Source organism: Hoplias malabaricus, chromosome 3 (assembly GCF_029633855.1).
Source record: "Hoplias malabaricus isolate fHopMal1 chromosome 3, fHopMal1.hap1, whole genome shotgun sequence".
NCBI classification, from domain to species: domain Eukaryota; kingdom Metazoa; phylum Chordata; class Actinopteri; order Characiformes; family Erythrinidae; genus Hoplias; species Hoplias malabaricus.
Window position 1 is genome coordinate 29,329,205 of NC_089802.1, and position 27,763 is coordinate 29,356,967.

The 27,763-nt window shown below is 41.9% G+C and overlaps 1 protein-coding gene across 5 annotated transcripts; it reads left to right on the forward strand.

The window, feature by feature from the left end:
• The first annotated feature begins 320 nt into the window (after positions 1–320).
• On the forward strand, positions 321–27,097 carry plekha1b (pleckstrin homology domain containing, family A (phosphoinositide binding specific) member 1b). Of its 5 annotated transcripts, none has more exons than XM_066664936.1 (13): positions 321–663; positions 11,838–11,982; positions 13,901–13,957; positions 14,048–14,093; positions 17,746–17,843; positions 19,383–19,511; positions 19,667–19,804; positions 19,924–19,992; positions 21,016–21,080; positions 21,688–21,751; positions 21,914–22,003; positions 22,479–22,519; positions 25,108–27,097. In XM_066664936.1, exons 2-13 carry the CDS (start codon positions 11,842–11,844, stop codon positions 25,286–25,288), a joined length of 1,119 nt encoding a protein of 372 aa, XP_066521033.1. In that variant the 5' UTR covers positions 321–663; positions 11,838–11,841; the 3' UTR covers positions 25,289–27,097. The 5 variants fall into 5 exon arrangements, with proteins under 5 accessions (XP_066521033.1, XP_066521032.1, XP_066521031.1 ...); XM_066664935.1 differs by having other exon boundaries at positions 322–663; positions 22,479–22,549; XM_066664934.1 differs by lacking the exon at positions 22,479–22,519 and having other exon boundaries at positions 322–571.
• Positions 27,098–27,763: the final 666 nt, after the last annotated feature.

Consider the following 27,763-nt stretch of genomic DNA (forward strand, 5'->3'; position numbering starts at 1 on the left):
TTTCGATAAAACTATAGAAAAATATATACTTTAAGATGACTCAGAAACAGCGATAGCCTTCAAATTATTTAATGTGTAATGAAATGTGTAATAGTTTAATAACTGTTGAAATATATAGAGCAACTGTAATAAATTTAGGATAATGGCGGTTTACGTGTCTTGTAGTACTACATTTTCCAAGATGCAGTGCGGGGCAGCGCTTCTTCGCTCCGCCCCGGGAGCGCTGTTGTGGTGAAGTTGAGGCCAGAGAGCGGGAGAGGGTGTGTTCAAAACGGCACACTGCTTCCTTTGTAGCGCACTTTATGAGATAGTACGCCTGTTTTCTGCACCTTAATATTCACAATATGTCTCAGCAGAAAACACAGGTCCGTGGCTGTGTCCGGAATTTCTCTTTGTGACCTCGTTTTTAGGTCCTGGGGCCTTTTGTATTAAGCCCACGTACTGCACTAGGTAGGGAGAAGAGCGCCATTTGAGATTCAGCCAGAGAGAAGAGTGGGCAGAGCGAGGACGAGCTTTAACACCGACTCTATCTCTGGAAGTGCGGTGGGGAGATCAGATGTGGAGTTACGGGGTGAGGATTTCATAAAAGACACGGAGAAACGCGGGGATATTCGGTGTTAATGTGGACTACTGATTAAATGAAACGAGTTGAAGTGGGAGAAGGTGAGATTTCAGTGGCGACTAGAACCAACGGTATACAGCCTACTGCTCTGGGTCTGGTCTACTGTTCTATCTAATTTACTGCTGGATTTGTCCGATACAAATCGAGCAGTAAATTGTTAACTAATCTGTCCTAATGTGTATGATAGACTGACCTATTTGTCTGATAAACTGCTCTGTGTTTGATAAACTGTACAATCTATCTTTTACTGCTCTGTTCCTGACATGCAGCTCTGTCTGACTTCTGTCCTGTGTCTGATATACTACTGTTTTTCTCTGATTTACTGCTCTGTGTGTGAGATATGGCTTTTTCTGTCTGATATACGTCTCTGTCTGTCTGTTATAATGCTCTATCGGTCTGATACAGTGCTCTGTCTGATCTACTGCTCTGTCTGTCTGATATACTGCTATCTACTATGATATACTGCTCTATACTCCAGTTTTCGTCTTATATACTGCTCTGTGTGTCTGGTATACAGCCTTCTGTGTGAGATATGGCATTTTCTGTCTGATATACTGCCCTATCTGTCTTACGTACTGCTCTATCTGTCCGATGTACTGCCTTGTGTCTGATACACTGCGCTATCTGTCTGATATTTGTCTCTCTCTGTTTGTTATAATGCTCCATCTGTCTGATACAGTGCTCTGTGTCTGACTTACTGCTCTGTCTGTCTGATTATAGGCTACTGCTCTATCTGTCTGATTATAGGCTACTGCTCTATCTGTCTGATGTACTGCTCTGCCTATGATACACTGTTCTATATTCCTGTATTTGTCTTATACACTGCTCTGACTGTCCTATATAAATCTCAATTTCAATCACTTTTATTAAAAAAAACTGTTCTGTTTTGTCTGTATATAATGCTCTATCGATCTCATATTTTGAGAACCCACTTTCTGTCTTGTGTACTCTTCTATCTTTGTCATATACTGCTTTATCTGTCTCATCTCTGTGATATACCATATCCTTTGAAGAAAACACACAGGTCTGTCTGATCAACACAACAGACATTGTGTTAGGAATTCCTTGCAGTTTACACGTTTAGAACAGCTGATAAATTCTGACTTGTGTTGCTATTGACTGCTCATGATTAGACCACCTGAGATGGACACTTTTACTGTATGAGCAAGATGCTGAAGAGTATTATTACATTGTGTAATATTAGAGTACACCATGGTAGACAATCAAATAGTGCTAGACTGAGGTATCGATTACCTACCAAGACTATAACAATAGCTTTACCTTTATGTCTTTCTCTGTGTAGTACTCCTTTAATCTTTAGTTTAGATGCTATTTTGTGGCTTGATGGATTGCTGAGTAGTCTCCTCTTTCCTCTGGACTGTGTACATTACAACTTCACAAAGCACTTAACAAGTCCTGTAACCGTTCCCCTTCTCAAATTTCTACGTGTGATGTACACCAACACAGACGCAGGTGCATAAAGACTATTCCCCTCCCACTTTCTCACCGCTTGAACACCAGAATTATTTCATTTACACTTATTCTGCATTAAGACCTGCTTCATACACAGTATTACAGTTTTCTGCTTAAGGGGTTCTAACAAAATGCAATTTTTTACCTGCAATAAACTCACTATAACATGCAATCGATGGCTTACTGGGTGCTGCTAAGTAGTTTTATAGTATTCCTCGTGGTTGCTATGGTGTTAGGAGGTGGTTGCTGTCATATTAAATGGCGTTGCCAGGTGTTCGCTATGGTATGTCTGATGGTTGCATAGTGGTTGCTATTAATTTCTAGTTGGTTGTCTGCTGGTTGGGGGTTGATGCGGTTCATTTTGTGCTTGCAAGCTGGTTGCTTAATGGTTGCTATGGTGCTTCTAGTGATTGCCCAGTGTGTTGCCAGGTCATTGCTATGGTTTGTCAGCTGGTTGCCCGGTGGTTACCATGGTTTTCCTGGTGGTTGCCAGCTGGTTGCCTGGTGGTTGCTGTGGTCTTCCTGGAGTATGTCAGTGTGTTGCCAGTTTATTGCTATTGTTTCCTAAGTGGTTTCCAAGGTGTTGCAAAGTGGTTGCTATGGTGCTCCTAGTGCTTGCATAGTGTTTTGCTAGGTCATTGCTATAGCATGCCAACTGGATGCCTGGTGGTTGCTATGGTGCTTCTGGTGGCAGGGCGGCTGTTTTTTCACTGGTAACCAATATGGTCCTCTGCGGTTTCTATGGTATGTCAACTGTTGGTTGCTGTGCCGCTCCTGATGGTTGCCAGGCTGTGGCTAGGTCATTGCTAAGGCATCCCAAGTGGTTTCTATGTTGTTGCTATGTTGTGCTTGGTGTCTTGTATGTCAGCATGTTGCCTTGAGGTTGCTATGGTATCACAGGTAGTTACCAGGATGCTGCAGGTATAGGTCCATAATGGTGTTGTAATGACATTTTCAATAGTTGCTATAGTAATAACTCTTGGGTGTAAACTGTTGGACCATTACAATATCAACTTACCTTGACAATCTGTAACAGTAACTGTGGAAATATTATAAACAAAGGGTTAGATTGGTGGGCCATAATAATCATTAAAGAGACTCTAGGTAATATCTTTACTTTAAAATGACAGCATGATAGTCATTGTGATGCTTATATGAGCTGTAATACTGTGCAGAATCTGCCCTATGTAATATTTGGAGGAGGGTAGTGAATTAAACTCTGCAAGTGTAGGAGGAGCCCAGGAGCAAAAATACTTTTTTATACAAAACATATACAAAAACATATTGTTCCTTTAAGTGTCAAAAAATAAATATCAATCTTATTGTAGGAAGATCACTGATGGAAAAGAGGTTTTCTGAACTACAGACAGCAGTGAAGCTGAAGGGCTCAGGGATCATAGGGCAACAGCACAATGAAGTTTCAGAAACTATATCAAGCATGATCTGGATCTTTAGCCTGTGTTCCTGTGATGCCGTTCAGTGTCGACAAGAGGAAGATCTTATCTCTGCGAAAAACTGTGGTGGTGTCAGATTAGAGACATGAGCCGTGATGTCGATATGAACCCAGACACAGCTTTAAAAGCACAGCGCAGTTTAACCCTGTGGTGTTTTCACTGAGAACGCACAGTGTCAATGACAAAGTGAGTAAGTTAAAGGTGGGTGAGTCAGTGAGTCTGTAAATGAGCGGGTGAGTTTGTATGTATGTGAGGGAGTGCATGATTGGATCAGTGCATGAGCCAGTGATTGATCCATTTAGTGAGTTAATGTATGAATGAGTGAGGGAAAGAATGAGATCGTGAGTTAGGATGTATATATGGGAGTGATGGAGTGACCAGGCATGGAAGTTAGGGAGGGAGTCAGTGAGTGAAGTTTGGATTTGAATGTGAATATGTGTGAGTGAGTGACTGAGTGACTGAGCCATTGATTGAAATAATTTGTATTTGAGTGAGTGAGTGACTTGATTTGACCTGTATTTAGAAGAACTGCTTCATTCACATGCTGCAGATACCAACACATTTACAAATACAATCACTCATTCATTCAATCATCCATCATTTCTTCAACTGCTTTATTCTTTTCAGCGCTGCGATGGGTCCAGAGCCCAGCATGAGTAATTACATACAAGACAAGAACACACTCTGGACACAGCAGCAGTCCATCACTGGGTAGCACATATTATAATGAGAGCATTATTTTAAATCTTCCTTTGTCAACACAAAGATTTGAAGCCCAGCTTCTGATGGAAAATTGTGAGTGTGTTTGTGACTGAGTGAGTGTGTGAAACTGTCCACAGGAGTGAGTGAGTGTGTGAAACTATCTTCTGGTGTGAGTGACTGAGTGAGTGTGTGAAACTGTCCACAGGAGTGAGTGTGTGAAACTATCTTCTGGTGTGAGTGACTGAGTGAGTGTGTGAAACTGTCCACAGGTGTGAGTGAATGTGTGAAACTATCTTTTGGTGTGAGTGACTGAGTGAGTGTGTGAAACTGGCCACAGTTGTGAATGAGTGAATGACTGGGTGAGTGTGTGATGTTCTGTGATGGACTGGTGGTTCTGGGTGTGTTCCTACCCTGCATCAAGTTATTCCAGATGCACTACAGACACACCAAGACCCTGATCAGAACGAATCGTTTACAGAAGATGGAATGAATGCATGTTTCAAAATATATATTGCGCTTATATTTACCAAACACTTATTAGATAGACTTACACTTAATATTTTCTCGATCAGTCGACTCTGAAGTTGTTTGCGCTGTTGCAGCACATGCCCTGAAAGCTTAAGCTGTGTTTCTGAATGTTGAGTTTCCTGAATGAGCTCTTACCGTCAACGTGTCGTTGAAACTGGCGTCATGCTCCACTCAACATCACATCCTTCCCAAAATCACCCTCTATCCCCACACAACGTCCCCTGCTCCACCCTCAACCCTCCTGCTGTTTTCTTTCATTTTCACCATTATCTGATTTGTTTTAGTGTTTTCGTTGGTGCAGCCAATGACAGTAAAGGCATGATTTAGTAAATTAGCGATTGCAATTGTAGAATTATAATTTGTTGATGTTGTGCTTTGTAAATTTTCCAGTTGGCAGATTCCAGTAAACTCTGGGGTTTTTTTTTAGCAGACAGAGCTGATGTGGGATCATAGTGAAAGCATACGTTTTATGATTAAAAGCATATATTTGTGAAATTAAGCTTTGGTGAATTGGTAAACATGTGAGGGGATATATATTGTAGAATATAATTTGTAGTCCTGTTTTTAATGTAAGGACATGTGTATTAATGTCTGTACTTGTATTTTTAAAGTGAGAATTTCCAGAAAATATTCTCACAACTGGTCTTTAGACTTGACATTAAAGTCATAAATTTCAAAGTGCACATTCATCAATAATGCCATTTTACTAGCTCTCAGATCAGGTCCTTCAAGGTCTCAAGTTTTGCAACAGGGATACCTCCAAAATAGTAATGTCATATGTGTGATTTCAGGTAAAAGTTATACTTTAAAACTGAAGCAGCTCCGGGCACCAATCCATTTCTACTAAGTGTTAGCCTTTAGAAGAGAAACTAAGGTGGTTACTTATTACTCTGGAGTTATTAGTAACCATACACAACCTTCAGTATGTGAAAGGTCACATATGCGCCTCATAATACTTCTCTGTCTCTGTCTCTATTGTTCTCAGGCTTTGACAGAGGAAAGCCAGGCCAGGCTTTGTGCAGAACGCGTGGTCAAATTTGAGAACAAGTGACTGAGTCACAGCTGGGGTTACAGTGTAAACGTGGCCTGATCTTAAAGCTAATGAATGGCACAGTTAGGGTTAAAGTTGCTGCAGCAACTTTAAATTTGCTTTGTTATTTTGTACTGGAATTATGAGAGTAAACACAAGTGGGGTCATTAACTTAAGATCAGTTTTACAGTCGCTCCTTCTGTAAAAGCCAGAGCATTAATATGCAAACCAAAATACTTTCATACCTGTTAATTGGTAGTTGATCAAATGTGTTCAGCCTCCCTTCCGGCCCCTGAAGTCCCAAGCAATGAGAGAGCTTGGGTTGTGGCTGTGTTTACCTAGATGCCACAGCAGGTAAAATCCTGAGTGGACAACTCCCTTTGGGATATTTCAAGATCCTAACCCTTCATTTCAAAACTTATCTCTGCAGGTACTACACACAATACATTCATTCATTCATTATCTGTAACCGCTTATCCAGTTCATGGTCACGGTGGGTCCAGAGCCTACCTGGAATCATTGGGCGGAAGGCGGGAATACACCCTGGAGGGGGCGCCCGTCCTTCACAGGGCAACACACACACTCACAAATTCACTCACACACACACACCTACGGACACTTTTGAGTCACCAATTCACCTACTAATGTGTGTTTTTGGACTGTGGGAGAAAACCGGAGCACCCGGAGGAAAACCCACGCGAACACGGGGAGAACACACCAACTCCTCACAATCACCTGAAGCAGGAATTGAACCCACAACCTTCAGGTCCCTGGAGCTCTGTGACACCTACCTTCTGCACCACCGTGCCGCCCTTACATACAATACATGTAGATTTTATTGTATTTTAGTTCAGTTTGATTCTGATTTCATTTATCCTAGAAGGCCCTGAGTCTTGTTGTTTCTGGAAATTATGTAAATTATTTTACAGTTAAATGTAAACAAGTCCTTGTGATGAAGAGCTATTATTTTTGTATTCTACCAAGACATACTGAGGCCTGTTGTTGCTTTTCTAAGTGAGGTGTGGGTTGTTTTCACATATTACAGATATTACTGTAAAAAGTTAAAGTTATATCACAAATCTTCATCATTATTCACCATTATTTATTATTTTAGGGGTGCATTTATGAGTAAAAATGCTTAAATTGTTGTTGTTTTTTCGATTTTTTTTTCTGTAAAAGAGAACACTGCATGTGGAAAAGATCACTCTCTCTGTATTGTATGTGGTTCTTTCCGACTAAAGAACTGTTTGGAATTGTTAGGATCTTGAAATATCCTAATAGAAATCATCCAATGAGGACTTTACCTGCTGTAGGATTTATGTGATTACAGCCAATTAAGCTATCTCTTTGTTTAGGTCTTCAGTAGCTGGACAGAAGGCCTTGCGTATTAGAATATGATTAGGACAAAAAATCAGTCAGTTTTGATTTTCAAATTGTTGTCATATAGTACATGAAAAAATAAAATCATATGAAAATTACAAGATCTAAGTATGTCTAACCTGATCTAACCTGCAATAGACTTACCCAATGTATTTTATGTTTTTTCTCCACTGTGGGGAACACCCTGACATTCATTCCCAATCTCATCTTGTATTTTGTAGCAAAGTGCCACAGTCTGCTGCTTTTGTTGAGGTGTCCTGGGTTGAAATTAAATTTTTAACGTGGCTGTTTGTGTATTTATTTTACTTTTTAAGTTTGTAAATAATTATGTGGACACCTAAGACCACTGTAAATACCACCCACACACAACAAACTCACAGGATCCCAAACTGTATGGTAAAACACACAGGTTAACACCAATAACATGGCTCTAGCACTCCTGCAAACTGCAGAATCGAGGCCTTTCTACAACCGAGAAGTGCATGAAAAACATCCATCTACAGGGAGTTATTTCTTTCACTATCCAGATTCACTAATTATTTTGAAGTTGTAGCTGTGACCATTTGTGTTTTCTTTTTGCTCTAGTAACAGACACACTTGTAAGTTTTGCCATATGAGGAGGTTAATATTCATATTGAGGAATGACGGCACATCCACCTTAAAGAGGAAATGAATTTGAGGATGATTTGCTCTCTTTGCTCTGCTTGCCTATGATTGCCAAGGTAATATAACCAAACAAGACACAGAGCAGGCATTGTCACATCACTGTAGTATCGACCAGGAGTCACATTGTTTACAATACATAGAGTATATAAAGTAAATTGGCATTGTTGCTTATCAGTATAGTCTGCATTCTCTTTAATAACTATATACTATATGTTGACTTTATCTCTATAGCTAAACTAAGAAAACTGGTTTGGTCTTTATCATCTCATCTGTCAATTAGTTCTGCAAAGTAAAGAAAGTAAAAATGAAAGCAGTTCAGCATGGGAGGCAGTTTTCAGGTGAATGGAATGCCTTTAGTCAAACTCTTTTAGATCAGATTGAGATTAAGGCATTCACTTGTTATTGTTGGTCTTACTAGCAAGCATTTTGTTACAAAGGCATTTTAGCTCCTTTCACGCAGGTAATTAAACTCTGTTGTGCAACTGTGCACACATGAGATCCAATTTCACACCCAGGAAATAATCTGTCCAAGACCAGTGCAATACCTGGGAAATGACCAGCACAGGACCCAGTACAATACTTAAGAAATGACCCGCGTAACACAGTACCCAAGAAATTAGCCACAGAAGATCCATTGGAAAACCTGGAAAATTACCCAAATCAGAGCCATTACAATACCCAGGAAAGGACCCACAAAAGTCCCAGTCCAGTGCTCTGGGAAATGACCCACACAAGACCCAGTACAGTACCCAGGAAATTACAGATATGAAATCCAGCACAATACCTGGGAAATGACCCTCACGAGACTTGGTACAGTTCCTGGGAAATTACCCCACAAAGCTCAGTACCATACCCAGAATACTACCCACATGTGACGCAGTACAATACCCAGGAGACTGTCCATAAGAGACTCATTACAGCATCCAGGAAACATTTCTAATTGATTACCAGGATTGTCCTCTATTCTATGATATTCTGCACCATGTGAATGACCGAAAGCTTACATTACAGTAACAGTATCCTGTTAAAGTACAGGGTTTTGTCTGATGGGCCAAATGGAGTGGTGTGCTAAAAGCTTGAAAATAGGTACAACTTCAGCTGCTGTACAAACTGCACCCACACACTGCACACTCCCACACCTGTTCAGCCACTGTGAGAACCACACTCTCGCTTCCTTCTGCACACACACACACACAAACACAAGCACATTTCCTCTTCAGACACGCTAACCCAGTGCTCCCCCCACACCCGTGGGATCAGAGCTGAGCTGTGGGACACATGCTGCTAACTGCAGCTGCTAGCGTGTGGTTACAGAAAGGCAGAGGCTATGATTAGTCCAGCCCTGGCACTGAAGTAATGATTTGGCCAAAAATAAGATATGCACAGTTCTCCCTTTATCCCAGTGTTAGTCACCCAAGGCACGTTTGCTGTCTAAAGGTAGTCTTTCACTAAAGGCTAATGTAGCTAACAAGTGTTAGACGGTTATCAACGGCAAGTTGTGACTTTTAAAGCTCAATCTTGAGTTTGAGCCAAAATTGTCAAACCTGAAAAATGAGGAAAGGAAAGTAAGGAAACAAGAAACAGCTCTGTGATTTTTCTCACCTAAGAGATTGTACATCTATGTTAGCATTAAATTATTCATTCATTCATTCATTATCTGTAACCCTTATCCAGTTCAGGGTCGCGGTGGGTCCAGAGCCTACCTGGAGTCATTGGGCGCAAGGCAGGAATACACCCTGGAGGGGGCATCAGTCCTTCACAGGGCAACACACACACACCTACGGACATTTTTGAGTCGCCAATCCACCTACCAACGTGTGTTTTTGGACTGTGGGAGGAAACCCACGCGAACACGGGAAGAACACACCAACTCCTCACAGTCACCTGGAGCGGGAATCGAACCCACAACCTTCAGGCCCCTGGAGCTGTGTGACTGCGACACCTACCTTCTGCACCACCGTGCCACCCCAGCATTAAATTAACAATTTGCAAAAACTTCCAAAAGGAATAGTGGGATATTTCTTGTCACAAACTTGATCACACCTAAAAAAAAAAAAAAATCTTAATAGATTAACCAGAGAACACAGTTCCACGATTCCATAGCCTAATGTTGGGGTATTGTATAACCCTCTAGCCAATTCTAGGCATAGTACAAACTGACTCTAGACTTGTTCGTCTACTCCTGAGCATCCCATTCAGTTGGTAGGTGGCGGGCAAATACAGCACAACATAAGACATGCCACACTGACGACAGACAGACTGCTATTTCAGTCTTCCTGAACATATGTAGTGCGATCTGCTCTGGTATCTGAAGCAGTCAAGCTGGTATCGCTGTCCCCCTGTTTGCTTGATTCTTCTCATGTCCTGTAGCCAGAGGTAAAGTCCTGGACAGGCAGAAGCATTGCTCCATCTCTGATAGATGAGGTGCTCATGCTGCTCGATGTTTCATGTGCCCCAGAGGTGTGAAGAACCAGACTGCCATCTGTTCAGCACGAGCTCTGGAAGTCCTTCAACAGGAGTAGGCTTGTTTAATTCTCTATGGCTGGAAGTGAAGAGTGATAAGTCTATGTTCGCTTATAGCTATGGCTCAAAATTCCAGGATGGCCAGGTCAGAAACACACTAGAATTCAGATGACTACATTCACCTTGAAAAACACTAGTTAGTGACTCTACTTACTTTGGAATTTGGGGCAAAGGGAGAGTGGTATTGACCACTGAACTTTATGTCAAATAAAAATTATTGTTTACAAAGTGTTAATATGTGAGATATTTATTTATGTTTTGTTAGCTATTATTTTCATTAGCCTTACATCATTTTAAAAATGGACAACTGGCTGACGGGTGCAGGTTTCAGGGTCCTGTGTTTGGCCCTCGCCTCAGGTTTGTGAGAAATGTAATTTGTTCTCCCTGGGTCTCCGTGGGTTTCCGCTGGGAGCGGCAGTTTCCTCCCACAGTCCAAAAACACATGTTGTTAGGTGTTGGCAGTGTGAAATTGTTCACAAGTGTGAGTGAATGACTGGGGGAGTGTGTGGAATGGTCCACAGATGTGTGTGTGATTGACTAGGTGAGTGGGTGAACCCTCCACAAGCATGACACAGTTACAGATAATGAATGAGTGAACAAAAAACTTGCTGTAGGCTGCTTTATACCATGTCATGAGTAGTGATTTTTAGTAAGGTAATGGTACTACATTTTAAAATGTAGTGACTAGTAATTTTTATTGGATTTTAAGTATTTTATTTTTAATAACACCTTCAACACTAGTTGGTCTCATTCCCAAACAGGAAATGTGGAGTCATACACATAAAGTCGAACATTTGAAGAATAAAACATGTCATGAGACATGAATATGCTGGGCCTTAGGATTAGTAAATCATGATACTTTGACTTTGGAGCTTCACTTCTTTTAAAATAAGCTGGCAATTAGACGTATTAAATTGTTTCCTATATATATATATATATATATATATAGAGAGAGAGAGAGAGAGAGAGAGAGAGACAGACAGAGAGAGAGAGAGAGAGAGTCTTGCAATGAATGCTAGCACAAAGATTAGTGAATTATTCCTCCATGACATTCTCATGACCTGCTTTCTTCCTGTCTTCCTTCATATTTCATGAAACCCCATTCAGAGAAGATGGCGTCATCGAGACTTGGTGGTCTCATCGTAGCAAAATGCTGAAACAGCCATTGTTGAATTGTTAATGTGAAGTTGTGTTAAATCTATATTGTGATGATCAATTGTTACGCATTTCTTGTCAATCTGTCTTAATATTTGAGCTCTTTTTCAGTTGTGTATTTATTTTTACTCTGGTGTGGTGGTAGTGTGTGTTGTATTGGTGCGAGTGGATCAGACACAGCAGTGCTTCTGGAGATATTAAACCCCATGTTCGGACTGAGAGTAGTCCAGAAACCCAAAAAACTCAGACTCAGAGCCTGCAGAATCTCTTATTTAACTCTCCTCCCTCTCTCTCTGAGCCTCAGTGTGATGCCTTACGTGGATCGGCAGAACCGGATCTGTGGCTTCTTGGACATTGAGGAGAATGAGAACAGCGGCAAGTTCCTGCGCCGCTACTTCATCCTGGACACGATGGAGGGCAGCCTCGTCTGGTACATGGACAACCCTCAGGTAGGGCAAAGAGCTAATGAACCTCGCCCAAATCTTTGTCTAAGCTTGAAGGTCTGCAAAAACTACATGTACCTTTTTTGAGCAATTCCAAGCGGCAACAAATGTTTACACTGGGCTGGTGGTCAATAAACTCATTTGCTTGTTGTCCTTCAGGAGTTTCCATCTCATTGTTTTTTTTAACTGTAAATAATGAATGCTACAAGTGCTAGTGTGAGGCAAAGAAACACTGGAACATCCAGCAGGGCTACTGCGGCGCTTCCCGGTAGTTAGTCATGCGTTGTTTCAGAATACAACTGGCAGATCCAATTGAAAACACTTTGTCTATGAACTGCCTGTCAATGTCTGGGCCAATGACATGGTTCATTAACTTTCAAGGGTAGGTTATACTCTGGTGTTTTTGTTTTTTTTTGTTTGTTTGTTTTTTGAGCTGTTGAACTGCATGGCATTTACTAAAGGGATACCCACATGTTGATCTACCGGACAAAAGTTTTGGCTCACAGACTGTCATCTGAAATATACGACCACTATATGTCAGTTGGCCTTTCTTTCATGAACTGCAGGCAGCTTTGAGCGGATTAAGCCTCAGGCTCATCTCAGTTGAACTTTTTGTGCTGCAGATAATTGATGCTTTAATGGAGGGAGGCTCGCTGTGTCAGCTACGGCATAGTGATGGAGATCATTGATCGGTGACTCTCTAAGGCCAGATTCTATACTCTGGCTTTATGGTGTACTGACCATTTTTGGTGGATTTGTCCCCCACTATTCACTGGTGCACTGGGCAACTATGGTTTATGCCCAGCTTTTGGCAGAGTTTTTAAATCATAATACATGATTTTGCAAGGAGAAAGCCCTGCAGATGCAAAACCATGGTTTATGCTATCCCAGCATCTGTCTAAATAAACCAGGTTAACGTATAGAAACATTTCAATATGTTTCAAAGTCAAATCACATGCATTGCAGATAACTCATCACTGATGACACTGTCCTAATAACAAAGTTTGAGTTCTTCAAATCCGGATCTTTGTTCCAGGCTCCAGGCTGGGATTTTAAAATGGCCGACTGGCGTGACACTATAGCAGTGACTGCATTTGACTAGCCAGGTAACCAGCCAGCTGTTGTAAATCCCTAACCTGGAACCTGGATCTTCAGTTTCACTGTCCAGCAATGTAGTTCTGTCCATTCTGACTCCCATGCTTGGCAATTCTGTCCACACTGCCAAGCTAGCCTTCACCAACTGTGCTTCTTTGTTAATCAGGTCTAACTATAGGTCTAAATTTATAGCTAATTAATTTGGACTCCCTAGATAACCCCATGAGACACTGTGACTAATCAATTCATACTAGACTGCCTAGTTAACAATCACCAAACTCGCCCCTTTGCTAATCAGGTACAATATTCTATCTAAATAATTCTAGCCTTCCTCAGCCTTTCAAAACCCATCCTTTTGTTCTTAATGCAAGTTTCCTTGCTCTTTTCCTTTTTGTTTTTGGGGGATTTGAGTTCTTCCCATTTTCATCTGAACGCAGAAGTGTTTTAAGCCAAAAAATCTCATAATTTATGAATGCTGTACTGAGGTTTGAATAATTCAGACCGGCTCTGCTGTCTCTAGACATGTGGTGAAACATTCATACGTGCCCGTTCAATTCTGCAACTCTTCTCCTCATTGCTTTCCATCCATGTATTTCCTCAGATACTGTGAAATACACTCTCGTTCTCTCTCTCTCTATCTTTCTCCCTCTCTCTCACACACACACTCTTCTTTTATCATTAATGTGTGCTCTGACTGCATTATGAAAGTGTTAAAGTTTGATTATGGGGCTGGAGCCACAGGGAGATGAATTCCATGCCCCTCTATGTTCCTGATTTCACCAAGAACTTCAACTTTGCTTGCACTGACCTTCTGTTTTGATCTCCACAGAACCTCCCAGAAGGTGCTCCCTATGTCGGGTCCCTCAAACTCACATATATTTCTAAGGTGAGTGGTGCTTTATTCTGATTTTTTTCTAGCCAGAAATACAAGGGCCTGTCTTGATGAGGGATGCTGATTGAACGCTTCTGCTTTCAGGTCAGCGATGCCACAAAACTGAGACCAAAGGCGGAGTTCTGCTTCGGTAAGCTTGCCTATACGTTTCCTAGCTAAACTAGGAAAGAGTTTTAGTTTTAAGTGTTTTGGAATAGTTAGAAACATTAATTCAAGTGGTAGAGAGAGGTCATTTAGCTTTTCTGTAACATTATTCATTCCCATATTTAAGAACTACATGACGTCCAACATAGCATGCAGAAAAAAGCCTGCATGTTATATTTTTGTCTGAGATTTATATCTGTTCAATCTGGAAAATGAAACATGGGAAGACTACATATATATATATATGGAAGAACACTACAAGGTTCTACGTGAAGAGCCTCTTTTTGCTTAAGGTTCCTGACCCACTGGAACAGACACAAAGGGCAGTCCAGACCCCCAATTCCTGCTTAGCTTCCCATATATTGTGCATAGCATTGTACTCAGAAAACCAGGCGGAGGTACCTACGGAAAGTAGGGAGCACCAGGGAGGGTGTTGAGCGAGGAAAAACAAACACACACCGTCCACATTACCCCAGGCATTGTTCTTCATAGGATAAAGGAAGACGGTTCTAAGAGTGAGAGCTATGTTAAACTAAGTTTAGTCTCTGTACTGCAGCCACATAGGCTTGATTGGATTCCAGTTTTTGGCCTTGGAACTATGAAAGGGACCCTTCCACCCCATAGCTCAAATTTGGTCACCAGTTTGACCAGTAAGATCTCATTTGGCTTTGTCCCCACAGGAAAATATTTAGGCCTGGTATACCTTGCAAAAAGAGGCAAGAATCAATTTGTGTTGGAGACATATCCTGAGTGAAATAAGCGGTCAGCAACATGGCCGGGCATTTCCGCTTTCAAACTTCAGCCTTGTAAGGCGTTCCCTCTTTCTGAATCTCAGCACCTGCACCTTCACACTTCACATCTGGCCTCTGTACACTAGGGAGGGAGGCACAATAGGCATTGAGCTGTGGTCTGTAGGGACTGCAGGGACATAATCACAGACACGTCTTCAACATCCACCAGGACGCCTGCTCTAGAAGCAGCTCTGTGTTTCTGTCCGGCTGTAAATAGGAGGAAGCAGTTGGATGACCGCAGGCTGACCTCAGGATGCTGGAGTTTAGCTCGGAAGCTCTAAACCTCTGGAGTATTTATAGCTTCTGTGCACTTGAGCGAAGTGGTCAGAGTTGTGCTCTTGTCTATCTTCATAGTGAATTCTAGGGCTTTGCATCTAGTCTGGTCGAAATGATGAGGGAGGCTATCTGCACAGATGGGATGCAACTTTAAAATGAGCATTTGTCATTGATCATGATTGTTGTTGTGCAGGGTGAGTCAAAAGTCACAGGACACATCTTTTAGGCTATGTCTGGAATATGGCCACCATATTGGATCAAGAGCAAATTTTTCCAATGAGAAGGTGGTCATGTAGCATATGTTCAAAATTTCTGTTGTTCGACTTTTAACTAGATCTTTGGTCAGAATGGATGGGAACACTGTTTCCTGTAGCATTGTCAGGTAGCGCTGCACATTCAGGGTCTTGTGGAGCCCGTAACAAACAACATAACATTTGAGATTTCTGTCTTGATGACTTTTGAACCATAAGAGATAGTGCAAATCTGATTACTCAGATTTGCAATTTTTCTTGCAATAAGTTTCTAAGACAATTCTGGTCTTTGATATGCTACATGACCACCTTCCCGTTGGAAAAACTTGGCCTTGATCCAGTATTGCAGCTTTCAAGATGGCGGCCAGATATGTCATTTCCTTTTCATTTCTGAAATAAAAGGATGTTCTGAGACATATGACTCACCTTTTCCATTTCTTTGGAAAGCCTGGACTCTTCTGGTTTGGCATGGATTTCTTCACCGCCTGCCTTATAGTTACTTGGATATGGCCTTTGTTTTGTTTGCTGGCATCTTTTTGGCAATGACCACTGCCTGCTATGAGCCATATAGTTGGCAACTAACAAGGCTACTCTGTGTATGCCATCTATAGCTATGCTTCTCTCTTTACAAAAGTGCTAGCTAGTCTTTAGTTTTTAAGTCAGATATTTGGCCACACACTTTGGCTGCCATTTTTAACCAATGGGGTTCCGCATGGCGCTGCAATTAGTGTCTCTGCCATACAGTCCAGGGTCCTGGAACCCTGGGTTTGATCCTCACCTTGGGTCACTGTCTGTGTGGAGTTTGGTTTGTTCTCTCCATATCAGTTCCAAGCCATGAAAAATGCGTTGAAGGAACTGCAACATAAAACCTGTGCAAACCCGAACATGCGGATAGCAACAATCCTCTGTGGAGACCCCTAGTGGGAGCAGCCAGAAGATACAGAAGGACAAACATTTTGACCAATACGGATGCACTTAAGGGAAAACATTTTCAAATATAAGACTTGATATTGTTGCAACTGGGCTCCCCCTACAGTTGCAGAGTTCAGTTCACATTTACAGAATTGTCCTGAAATAAAGGGGGTGGTGGTGTCCTACCTTCTTCCAAAAGTTACATAGTGCAGTTTCTACAGTGCTGGGCACAGAGTAGCAAAGACAGAGACTTTATTCTCCCTGATAAAACTCAAAGGAGCATCACAATGATTTTGAAGCTGTAATATTAAGGTAAGAATATTACCTTTTGTTTCTTTAAATGTCAGTCGCTGAAAGCATTCGAACAAATGTGGTCAAAAATGACATGAAGATTCAGGGGTAGCTTTTGTCTGTATTCCACTGTGTTCTTTCAGGTAAATCTGGTGTTTTCTTACCCAGAATACTTCCAGTAATGACTCTGAGCCATATTCAGCTAATGGAGTCTGATTCCTAGATTAATGATTCGTAGGGTTTGTAATGGAATGGGTTGTGAGGTCACAGATTTACACCTGAAGCACTGATCTAGTGTGACGAGTTTGTTTGTAGCTGAGGACAATGCAGTGGAATGTGCTTCACCTCTTTGCCTCACCATCAGTGTGTCAGCAGCTTGACCTATTTCTTGAAGGAAATGTTTGTGGTGCGTGGGTGTGTGTGTGTGTGTGTTTGTGTTATAGGTGTGTCCTGTAGACAGCCAATCATCTTCCTGTTATGATATGCTATGATCTCTTGCCTCTTTCAGTGTTTACAGATGGCTTTACCAGTGCGGTATATGGCAGTGTGTGTGAGAGCGAGAGAGACTGATCTGACTGTACATACTGTTCAGCTATAACATTAAAAATGACCTCCATGTTTCTACACTCATTGTCCATTTTATCAATTCCACTGACTAAACAAGAGTACTTTGTAGTTCTACAATTACACACTGTACTCTTACCTGTTGCTCTGCATACCGCTCTGTGAGACACTCCAACCTTGTTGGTCCACCTTGTGTCCTCTAGTTCTTCATCAGTGGACACAGGACAGTGTCGACTGTCTAGTTTTAGTTCCTATATTATTCTTTTGCTTTTTTAATCAGTGTCTATATATACAGTGTATGTGTATGCGAGTGTGTCCTCGCTCATTTTAAGGTGGAGGCAGTTACATAAGCAAACGCCAACCCACAATCCCCAAACCAATTGTACAGAAGCACTTAAATGAAATGATGAAATGACACTTAAGCCTTCATTATGCAGTCTTGGTATTCTCACACACTTTCTGATTTGAAGCAATCTTTCTCTCTCTCTCTCTCTCTCTCTCTCTCTCTCTCTCTCTCTCTCTCTCTCGCTTTCCTCGCTCGCTCTCTTCCCAGTCATCAATGCTGGAATGAGGAAGTTCTACCTACAGGCTAATGATAAGCAGGACCTGGTGGAATGGATTGCCGTTCTCAACAATGCCACCAAAATCACAGTAAGTCTCTGTAATCACATAATCACAAATAATAAATACAAATAATCACACACTGTGGTATGGCCTGAAATCTCTGAGTATACTAACAAATTCCCACTGAGATTCTGGAATCAAACTTAAACCATGTGGTTTCTGGTGAGTTAACAACCAACACAAGCAGGTTTACCTGTAACAAATGTCATACAAATTCTAGGACGTCTATTATTGGTGCCCAATGTAAGGATCATGTTAAAACATACTCTATTTATCACATATTTGACTCATTTGTAACTCGAGCTGTTTACTTTTGTAGCACTTTCAGTCTGCATCTACATTCATGTAGTTAGTGCTAGGGGTCTCCTGAATTTGGAGTCAGTCCCACTATAAGTTAAGTAATAAATCTGAAACAGCAAAAAAAAAAAAAACAATATTACCCATCTGTGGGAGCAGGAATAGAGCAACATTATCAACCCTTTTCATGCTTTTCAACATTCAGAGTTCTCCCCACCATCCAGATGCCTCCAGCTGCCGTTTCTCAGCCTTGGCTATGCCAGCGACACACAGACAGAAAGCCTGAGTCAGTTCTGACTTTCCTATCTCATTGAAGATTGTTTCTCATTTACCGACCCAGGGCTGCAGCCTAGTCAGTCAGCAAGCACTGTAAATAGCAGAGGTGATAGCAGGCAGCATCGCCAAGCAATGTTCGATGAAGACAAGCTCAATCAGTCGGTAAGCACAGCAGAGTAGGCCCATCATCATTCAATTTTTCATTCATTCATTCATTCATTATCTGTAACCGTTTATCCAGTTCAGGGTCACGGTATCATTCATTTTAAGTTTCAAAATATCACTCATAAAAGAGTGAACAAAAAGCAGATGAGTCACCCGAAACAAATGCAGAGAGTCAAACAGGGACATCAGGATGCTCCTGTCTGGAACTGACATCAGACAGACAGCTTCAGGTCTGTGGAAGCCTGCTGCGAAAAAGCCAAATTAATAAATAAATAAATCTTAAAGAAAAGCACAGCACACATGGTAGGGGCTCTTTTCCTGCTCCACTTTCTTGTCGCCTACATTTTTCTCCTTTTTTTTTCTTCCTTCTCCCTCCTGGCCTTCGCTCCTTTTATTCTCCAACTGTTCTCCACTGGTAAAAGGGAAGCAAGAAACCCTTCCATTCTTTAGAAAGGAAACTAGGCATTATGCTCACACACGGGATCTTGTAAACTTCCACTCGGCTATTCCGCTTCCAGAGGCACGCACCTCCATAAAGGCAAGGTCATCCACCTCTTTCTCAGAAGGCATTGTCATTCCTGATCATCCTGAATGGAGTGGATGGAGGTATGGCACTCTGGAGAATACAGTTCCACTGCTCCACAGCCCAATGATGGGGGATTTATAACCTACCTGGAAGTGGGCATAGGGGATGGCAAACTTAAGCCCATGTCCAGCTACTTCAGAGCACCCTGTCTTATTGGTCAGTGCTGAAGCCAGCTAGAGCACCCACTACTTCACACTCGACTCGACTGCTACTCGACTCTAAGCAATATCATTGGTATGCAGGTCCCGAAGCCAGTTGACCACAATGTCCAGAACCCTGCAGAGGCCTGTGTGGAAGCCCTGGGAGCCATGAAGCAGGTCTCCTACAAGACGGAGATTATTGGAGGAGTGCCCATCATCACCCCTACACAGGTCAGTTCATTTCTGTCCTTAGATGATGTCATCTGCTACCTGAATTGAATCCATTTCAGTGACAATGTAGGTGGGATGTAAAGGGTGGGCTTTCTTGCTTCTTGCTCTTGTAACAATCCTGCTTACTGCACTTTTAACTAAGCTTTAACTGGCAGGAGAAGGGTGAAGGGCAGAACGGGGCAGAGCGGGGTGCTCTGAGGAAACCCCAAGGACAGCTGCCGTACTACCTGAGCCGGGCCAATCAGGACCAGTCCATGGTCAAGGCCGGATTCTGCGTCAAACAGGGTGCAGTGGTGAGTCTTATGTGCTCTATATATGCTCCTAGATATTACTTATTTTATTAGCATATTGTAATGTATTATTGTTTAAATAACATTGTAACTACAATATAATTTTCATTGCCTGGATGTAGATGAGGAACTGGAAGAGGAGATACTTTATGCTGGATGATAATTCTATCAGTTATTTCAAGTCTGACTTGGTGAGTGTTTTGTCCCTTACTTTATCCCTCTTTTCTTGTCATCTGTTTTCTATACACAAGACCCCCAGCTCTGATAAGTGTTAAGTCTATCGGCGGATTGCTGGAGCTGCAAAAAATGGACCTGACCTCGCTAATGTTAAGGTGTCTGAATACTACCAAATCCTCACAACATTCCAGCATTCAGTGTAAAGATTTTCCAAAAGATTAGAGTATGTGAAGAAAATACCTTGCATTCCTTTCCTAAAATAATTCCACCTTAAATTGCACAGCAGTTACACAGGGCAGTGTGCGAGTGTGTGTGCGCCGTCGGTGGGTTGTTCCAACTTGTCAAAATAAATGTTGTAAATTCCTTCCCTCGGGTGACGTGTTGAAAGTCAGCAGCTTGCCAGAGCATGTGTGTCTACAAGGTTTTACTCACATTGTGGGGACCAAACAACCTTACACTCACACTATGCCCTGAAGCAAGTCCCCACAATGTAAAATCACTAGATTTGAAGTTGAAGACATGGTTCAAGATTTAGGTTTATGTTTCATAAAGATTTAGGATGCCATACCCATAGTGTGTTTTATGTCCCCACAATGCATCAAAACACACATGACTGGAATTGCACATTTGAATGGATCTGAATTCATTGAGACACTAATTATTACATTACTATACCTCCTCATATACAAATAACCAAACACCTGAATTGGCTGCCCCATTACCATCGCCCATTACCTCGTGTTCAGGTCGCTTTGAACATTTGAGATCAGTGGGCGTTCATCTGGAGTCTGGAATCCTAATCACTGTTTGGATGTGAGGACGTGGAGTGGGATGGAGGTCTTGTTCCCAACTCAGTCATGCATAAGCTGGTCAATAACAACCTGATAATTATGGCCTTCCTGTAGCGTATAGGTGCTTTCTTTTTTTAATAACCCATGTGGAATAAGGGGTATATTCTCATGATCACCTCTCTCTCTCTCTCTCTCTATCTCTCTCTCTCTCTCTCTCTCTCTCTGTCTCTCTCTCTCTCCCCTTAGGACAGAGAGCCTCTGCGTGTTATTCCACTGAAAGAGGTTACTAAAGTTCAGGAGTGTAAACAAAGGTAAGTGGTGTGTGTGTGTGTGGGTGTGTTCAGTCATGCTTGTTTTTCGTGTACGTGTGTGTGCTCATTTGTGCGGAAATGTTGGCTTTTTTTTTGGCTTTTAGGCCCCGGCCCCTTTTCCTAATCACCCAAAACAAGCAACAACAAAAGACAGGGGTCTCAGAAAGGAAAATGTTGGGGATGGTGTGGGTTATCTGCCCAGAAAACAGACACACCTACGGACACTTTTGAGTCGCCAATCCACCTACCAACGTGTGTTTTTGGAGCATGGGTGGAAACCGAAGCAACTGTGCGGCCCCTGTTAATAATATTATAATAATTGTATTTCCATGCTATTTAAATTTGAGACTTTCCTGGTTGTCACTAAATAACAGTTAATTAGTTATATAAAATTTATTGTTATTACCACATAAACAGTAAGTACGGGTTCACTGTGGGGGTGGGGGGTGGTATCACCAAATGGCAAACCTCAGTGTGTCCAGGTCCTAACCAAGGTTCAACCTGCTGTAGGGTGTTCGAGCTAATGGTGGAAGAGTTGGTGACTAAAATTTCGGGAGAAAATTTTGTAAAATTAAAAGAAAATATAATGACGGTTGTATGTTTCCAGTGATCTGATGATGAGGGACAATCTCTTTGAACTCGTCACTACCTCAAGGACCTTCTACATTCAGGTGAGAAAGCGGCCATTTTTACATTTCATTGTTGCAGGCTCTCTTCATCCAGTCAACTACAATAGCATAATGTATATATACCTGTAATGTTCCTCCCATTGTCATATATAATTGATATATACCTGCCTTTTAATGTAATTGATCTTTCTCCCTCTCTCTCAGACTGACAGTCCTGAGGAGATGCACAGCTGGATTAAAGCCATCTCTGGGGCGATAGTTGCCCAGCGTGGTCCGGGGCGCTCAGCTGCTTCGGTACGTTTTTTCCCCTTCTGACACCAATCCCCGGTCCCTGAAGCCCTATAGAGGTTATAACTCCACATCTCTGGGTTATAAGCAAGACACAGCATCTCCACCATCTTCACCCATTAGTTCCACAACTCCGTCATTTACAAACCCACAGTAGGTTATTAGTCCCTGCTTATTCTTACACAGAGGAGGTTTGTTCAGGTCCACATTAAAGCCAGTTCTGGCGCCATTTTTTTTTAATGTGAACACAAAATGTAATTAACATTATAAACAACCTCCTTGTTTCTACACTCACTGTCCACTGTATCAGCTCCACTGACCACACAGGTGTAGTCTGCAGTGTGGATACAATATTCAGAAATGTGTTGACATTTTGGTCAGTTCTCTCTCTTTCTCTCTCTCTCTCTCTCTCCCCCTCTTCCCTCCCTCCTTCTACTTCCTCCTCTGTGTCTAATGGAACCTCTGCACTGTGTTGTTGCAGATGCGTCAGGCCCGAAGGTTTTCAAACCCTTGCATTCAGAGGTATACGTCCCGCAATGGCGAATGCAGCACGTACGTGTTGACAGCAATCCCCGGCCCCCAAACCCCACCCACTTTCTCTGTTTGTTTGCATCCCAGCCCTAGACCGTAACGGAGCAGTTATGTTTTTCGCTTCCCTGCTTCTTAACCCCGCCCAACAAACACCATCAAAGCAAACAAACTGACAAAATGCAAAAGCAATAACCCATGACCCTATCGTTCCCAGTTCTCCAGAAACTCCATGCTTTTAATCTGCCACATCCATCTATCTTACCATCCATTCATGCATCCATCAATTCATCTGACCTCCCACTGCTTCAGTGTTTCATCTGAAATAGATGAAGTAAACCTATGCTGCTGGAAGACATAGGTGTCCGAAAATTTGTTTACACCGTTTTGTTTCTTATATCACTGGAGATAGATATTAGATATTAGAGATAGAGAATTAGTTCTGGGCATAGAAGTCCAGACTTTGTTATAAAAACCCCAGAAACTCCAGTACTTTTAAAATAGTGTTTATTTCAACTAGAATCCCTATGGGTTTTCTAATGTTATGTTACCATTATGTGTACCACATGAACAAATATGTTGTCCATTACAGACTAACCACAGACAATTGAAACCTTCAAAAGACACTTGCATGTTTTCTCTGAAGCTGGCACACACCTCACATCTGCCAGTTAGAGTGAGAGTCTTTCAGTAAAGCTTGGCTAAACTAGAACAATCCGGTTGGTATCTAAAACCTGATGTAACCTTTGTTACGGCCATAGACATTATGGAAGGTCATCAGTCATTGTTTTTTTTAATATGTTCCCTCAACATTCTTCCATCTATCTCCTACTAGCAGTTCATGTTACACCGCATGTCAAACTGTTCTTCATTCAACTGCCTACTACTGTTTAATATTTGAACTAGATTTTATATTTATTAAAGCAATAGCATGTTGAAAAATAAAACATGACACAACTTTCTAGTTCAGAGGTCTTTAACCAGAGGTCTTTATCCAGATTCCAGGCCAGGATTTTAAAATGGCTAGCCAGCGTTATGCTATGCCTGGCCTGTCAAGTGCATTAGCAGTTGCAGCTATAGCGTCATACTGGCTGGCTATTTTAAAATCCCGGCCTGGATCCTGGATCCAAGCTCTGCATTTGCAGACCTCTGTTCTAGTTGGTAAAGACTGGCACTTGCTTCTGAATTCATGAGACTGATGTAGACTGGTGATAGTTGACTGATGGGTAACAAGAGCTATGACATCAGCATAAGCCTTGTATGATATCTGATGTAAGCCTACACTGACGTTAGTCAGTTTCCACCTTGTTGACAACTTCCACTAGAATAAATAGTTGTAGATGATTGGCCCGAATCCCTAGAAACTTATTAGAGAGGGCTTGCTAAAGGCTCATTACTGGGTAAGTACCCCGGGAAGAAGGAATAGCTTAAATCCAGGAGAGGGAGCCTCTGCCCTGGCCTTGCCTCATTGTGGTACCATAAAAACAAGAAATCCAACCCAGGATGTAGAGCTTGAAGCTTAGGTTCAAGCAGCACAGACTGAGGCAAACCTATAGCCACATGACCCTCCTCCTCCCTTGGTTTTGGTCCTGAGTACAGACTGGAATGCTGTTAATGGGAGACACCTTGCAAAATTGCACTGATGGGTATAAAGGGCAGGAGAGAGTTGAGGAGAGCAGGAGGAAAGAAAGACACCCCGAGTTGAGATTTGGATTTGGTTAAAGAAGTAGTTTGGCTAGAAGACCCCATGATTCCTGCCTCCATGTCATCCTTCCGTGGGTGGCAGACAGCTGGCTACCAGAGTTTATGTAATTTTATGTCATTTCTCAATAAAGGCTTTTGCTGGTGTCATTGCTTCATGAATGTTGACCAGCGGTAAAGTGTCGCTAGCTATTACCTGACACTCAATAAGCATAGTGTACCTGAGATTAATTAATAGCTCTGGGTTACTAAAGCTAATGAAGAATTTTTTGATAAACCCAATGCATGGAAAATTGTATCAATCCTGATTTTTCAACAAATTATTGCATTGCAGGTACTTTTGTAGTATCCTTTTGTTTGACTTCTGCTGCTTTTTCCTTGTGTTAATTTGGCACTACCATGTCTTAAAAGATTGTTTTTGGTTAATGTCTCATTTCCTTTCTTTCTGTCATGTGTTGTTTACCTTTCAGCGAGTAAAATGTGACTAACATCCCTCCTGCTATTCCATCTGTACCTTGGCTAACGGCGTTGCACCTGCCACTGGTCATCCTCCTTATCAAAACATGGAAGCAATTTCTCTGTAGCTTTGGCCCTGATATGACTTCCGGCTGCTCTCCCAAAGCTTCTGCTGCCACTTCCACTGAGGCTGCCACTCCTAAAACCTTCTGCTGCCACTTCTAAAACCCTTCAGCTGCAACTTCCACTGAAGCTGCCACTCCTAAAACCTTCTGCTGTCACTTACACTGAGGCTTCCACCCCTTTTGCCTTTCTGAAGTAGCACCCAACATGCACCAGTTCTTTGATGGAATCTAATTTCTTTCCTTCCTTCCTTCCCTCCCTCTCCCTTTTTTTTTTGTCTCCTCTTCTGATGGTTTCTGCAGGACCACAGGGAACCCACATCCACCTTCTACTGTGGTGGCTCATGCCCCTCAGGCCCAGAATCCCACTCCCCAACGAGCCCTCAGCATGGCCTGGGAGGGAGCAGAGCTCAGAAGCCTACTCCCAGGTGGCCCGCGCAGCCGCCTGTCTCTCCAGGAGGCCCCGCGCCTCCTTTTCAAGTGAGTAACATGGATGGCTCGTCGCCATGGGAACGGAGGAACGATGTGGTTCTCCAACGACCCGGCGTTTACGACGAGGGCGATGACTTGCAGGTTAGCCAGGTGTAAAAGACTTCCACAAAAAACGGGTCCTACAGTAAACAGCAAACCACAAAAGACCCCTTGCAAATGAGGTGTTTAATTATCTTTCATATTCAACAAAACACGTCATTTGAGCAGTGGTGCTAAAATGTCGGCACAGGACTGCGGATTGCCCGGGAGGAGGACGTGCAGCATAAAGGCAAAAGCCGACCCAAACTGAACTAACAAACCACAATCTAGTCACTAGCTGGGACATGATGCAATTTGCAGATTTGCTCAGAGGATTGTGGAATTCGGAGTTCTGTGAGCATGTCTCTCATTCGGACATGGCATTGGAGAGCTGCTGTTGAATAGACCTTTTTGTCTTTCGTTTTGAGCCTGAGGCCCATTACTAGTCCAACAGGGACAGACTTGATTTGCAGACGAAGAACTTGATTGCTCATATATTTAGAGTTGGATTGAGTGCTTTTATTTCTTGCCTTGTCCTTTTCTTTTTGTTTCTCTTGGGGTACAATTAGGTCTTTTGTCTCCTGATGATGTCTCTTTCTTCCAGAGGCATTGTGTGGAATGGATTTGAATTGAATGGAATGGCACCTTGTGTGGGACTCAGATATTTTCATCCTGTTCTTTTATAGGTTTTGACAGCTCAGTTCAGTAAGAGTTTCTTCAATAAACCAAAACAAATATGAGGTGATGCCACTACTTGTAAGATAAATCTAAATTGCTGTAGAGATGAATATTATATATATTTATGTACACACGTTTGAAAGAACCCTGTATTGCAGACCTGTGACAGTCAAAAATATGTGAACCTTTGCTTTCAGCATCTAGTAAGACCCCATTTTGTACACAGCTAAAGGCCTACTGTTATCTGTTGATTTTTTTCTTCTTTAACCATTCTGGGATAAAACAAGCCATGTGCCAAGGATCACTGTCTTGTTGAATGGGTCCACGTTCTTTGGAGATTCCATTCAAGTACTGATGGCCATCACATTTTCCATTAGAAATCACTGATATAATTCAGAAGTCATTGCTCAGTCAAAAGTGGCAAGCAGTCCTGACCCAGATGCAGCAAAACAAGCCTAAACCATGATACTACCACCATGTTTCACAGATGTTGTAATGCTGGAATGCATGTCTTCATATCTCATGTATACCAGAAAGTTCAAACCAAATATCTGTGTACAGGCTATGTCCATTTAATCTGTCTAAACATGGATTGTCCATGTGATTTTAGCAAACCACAAACAAACAGCAATTCAAGGCTATGTCTTTGCACCCATGCCATGCACAACATTGTTGTATGATGTTCTCTTAATGGTGGGCAATAATGTTAGCCAGTGTGAGAAAGGCTTTTATTTGGTTACTCTGATTTCTGTTCTGTCAACTATTACATGCTTTGCGCTTGGCCTTATCTTTGTTGGTCAGCTGCTTCTGGAGAGGGTAACTGGCCTTGAATTATCTCCGTCTGTACACAATCTGTTTGACTGTGGATTGGTGGTCCAAACTTTTTTGAGTTCGACATACGTCCACAAAGTTGTTGTAAAGATCAGAATCTGATAAATCTCTGGTCTTGGGATATAACAGGATGCCCATTCACACCCAATTATCCTATTGGTTGAAAACATCTGACTATAATTTCACCTTTAAATTAACTGCTAATCCCAGAGGTTCATATGATTTTTGCCACACACACACTTCTGTAATATTGGATCATTTCCCATAATTAATAAAGGGCGAAGTGTAATTTATTTGTCTCTTGTGTTTTTATTGGGCTCTAATTCTTAGCTATTTGTACTTGTGGGAAAATCTGATGATGATTTAGGTCATGTTTATTCAGAATTATAATCAATGTCCAATGAAAAGTATGTCTCTCCAAAATATTAACTTTACAGGAGAATGAAATAGGTTTCCAAGTAATTTTGGAGCATTACTATTCGTCCATTCATCAGGAAATGTCACACGATATGGGGGACAGCTGTTGTGAAAATCGGCCAAAAAAATTGACATGTTTTCTTGGGACAGAGTTGGTGTATAATTTTAAAGGGTCTACACATTATCAAGCACCTGTTTATGTCACATACAGCATGATATACAGCTGCAGATACACTTTGCAGTGCAAGTAATATACATTTCATTTCCAGTCATTAAGATAATTATGTTGAAGTGGTTTGTTTTTCGTTTTAAAAATTAACTCGTTAACGACTCAACAACGCACCAAGTCGTTCACACTTTGTCCAGGACTCGCAAGGGATTGACCAGCCTAAGGACACCATACTCAATGCCAAGTATGGGCTGGAGGGGTTTAAATCTTACCAGTGTTCTTCTGATGAGTCATAGCAGGGTCATTCTTTATTTTTTGTTTACTGTGGAGTCAGATCGGAGTGAGGTAATACTA

What these genes read in the sequence shown, in the direction of transcription:
- plekha1b (XM_066664934.1), top strand. Translation starts at nt 11,842, where the DNA reads ATGCCTTACGTGGATCGGCAGAACCGGATCTGTGGCTTCTTGGACATT. An exon ending in GGTACATGGACAACCCTCAG is followed by an intron (nt 11,983 to 13,900) that starts GTAGGGCAAAGA and finishes TGATCTCCACAG; the next exon opens with AACCTCCCAGAAGGTGCTCC. An exon ending in CAAGGACCTTCTACATTCAG is followed by an intron (nt 21,752 to 21,913) that starts GTGAGAAAGCGG and finishes CCTCTCTCTCAG; the next exon opens with ACTGACAGTCCTGAGGAGAT.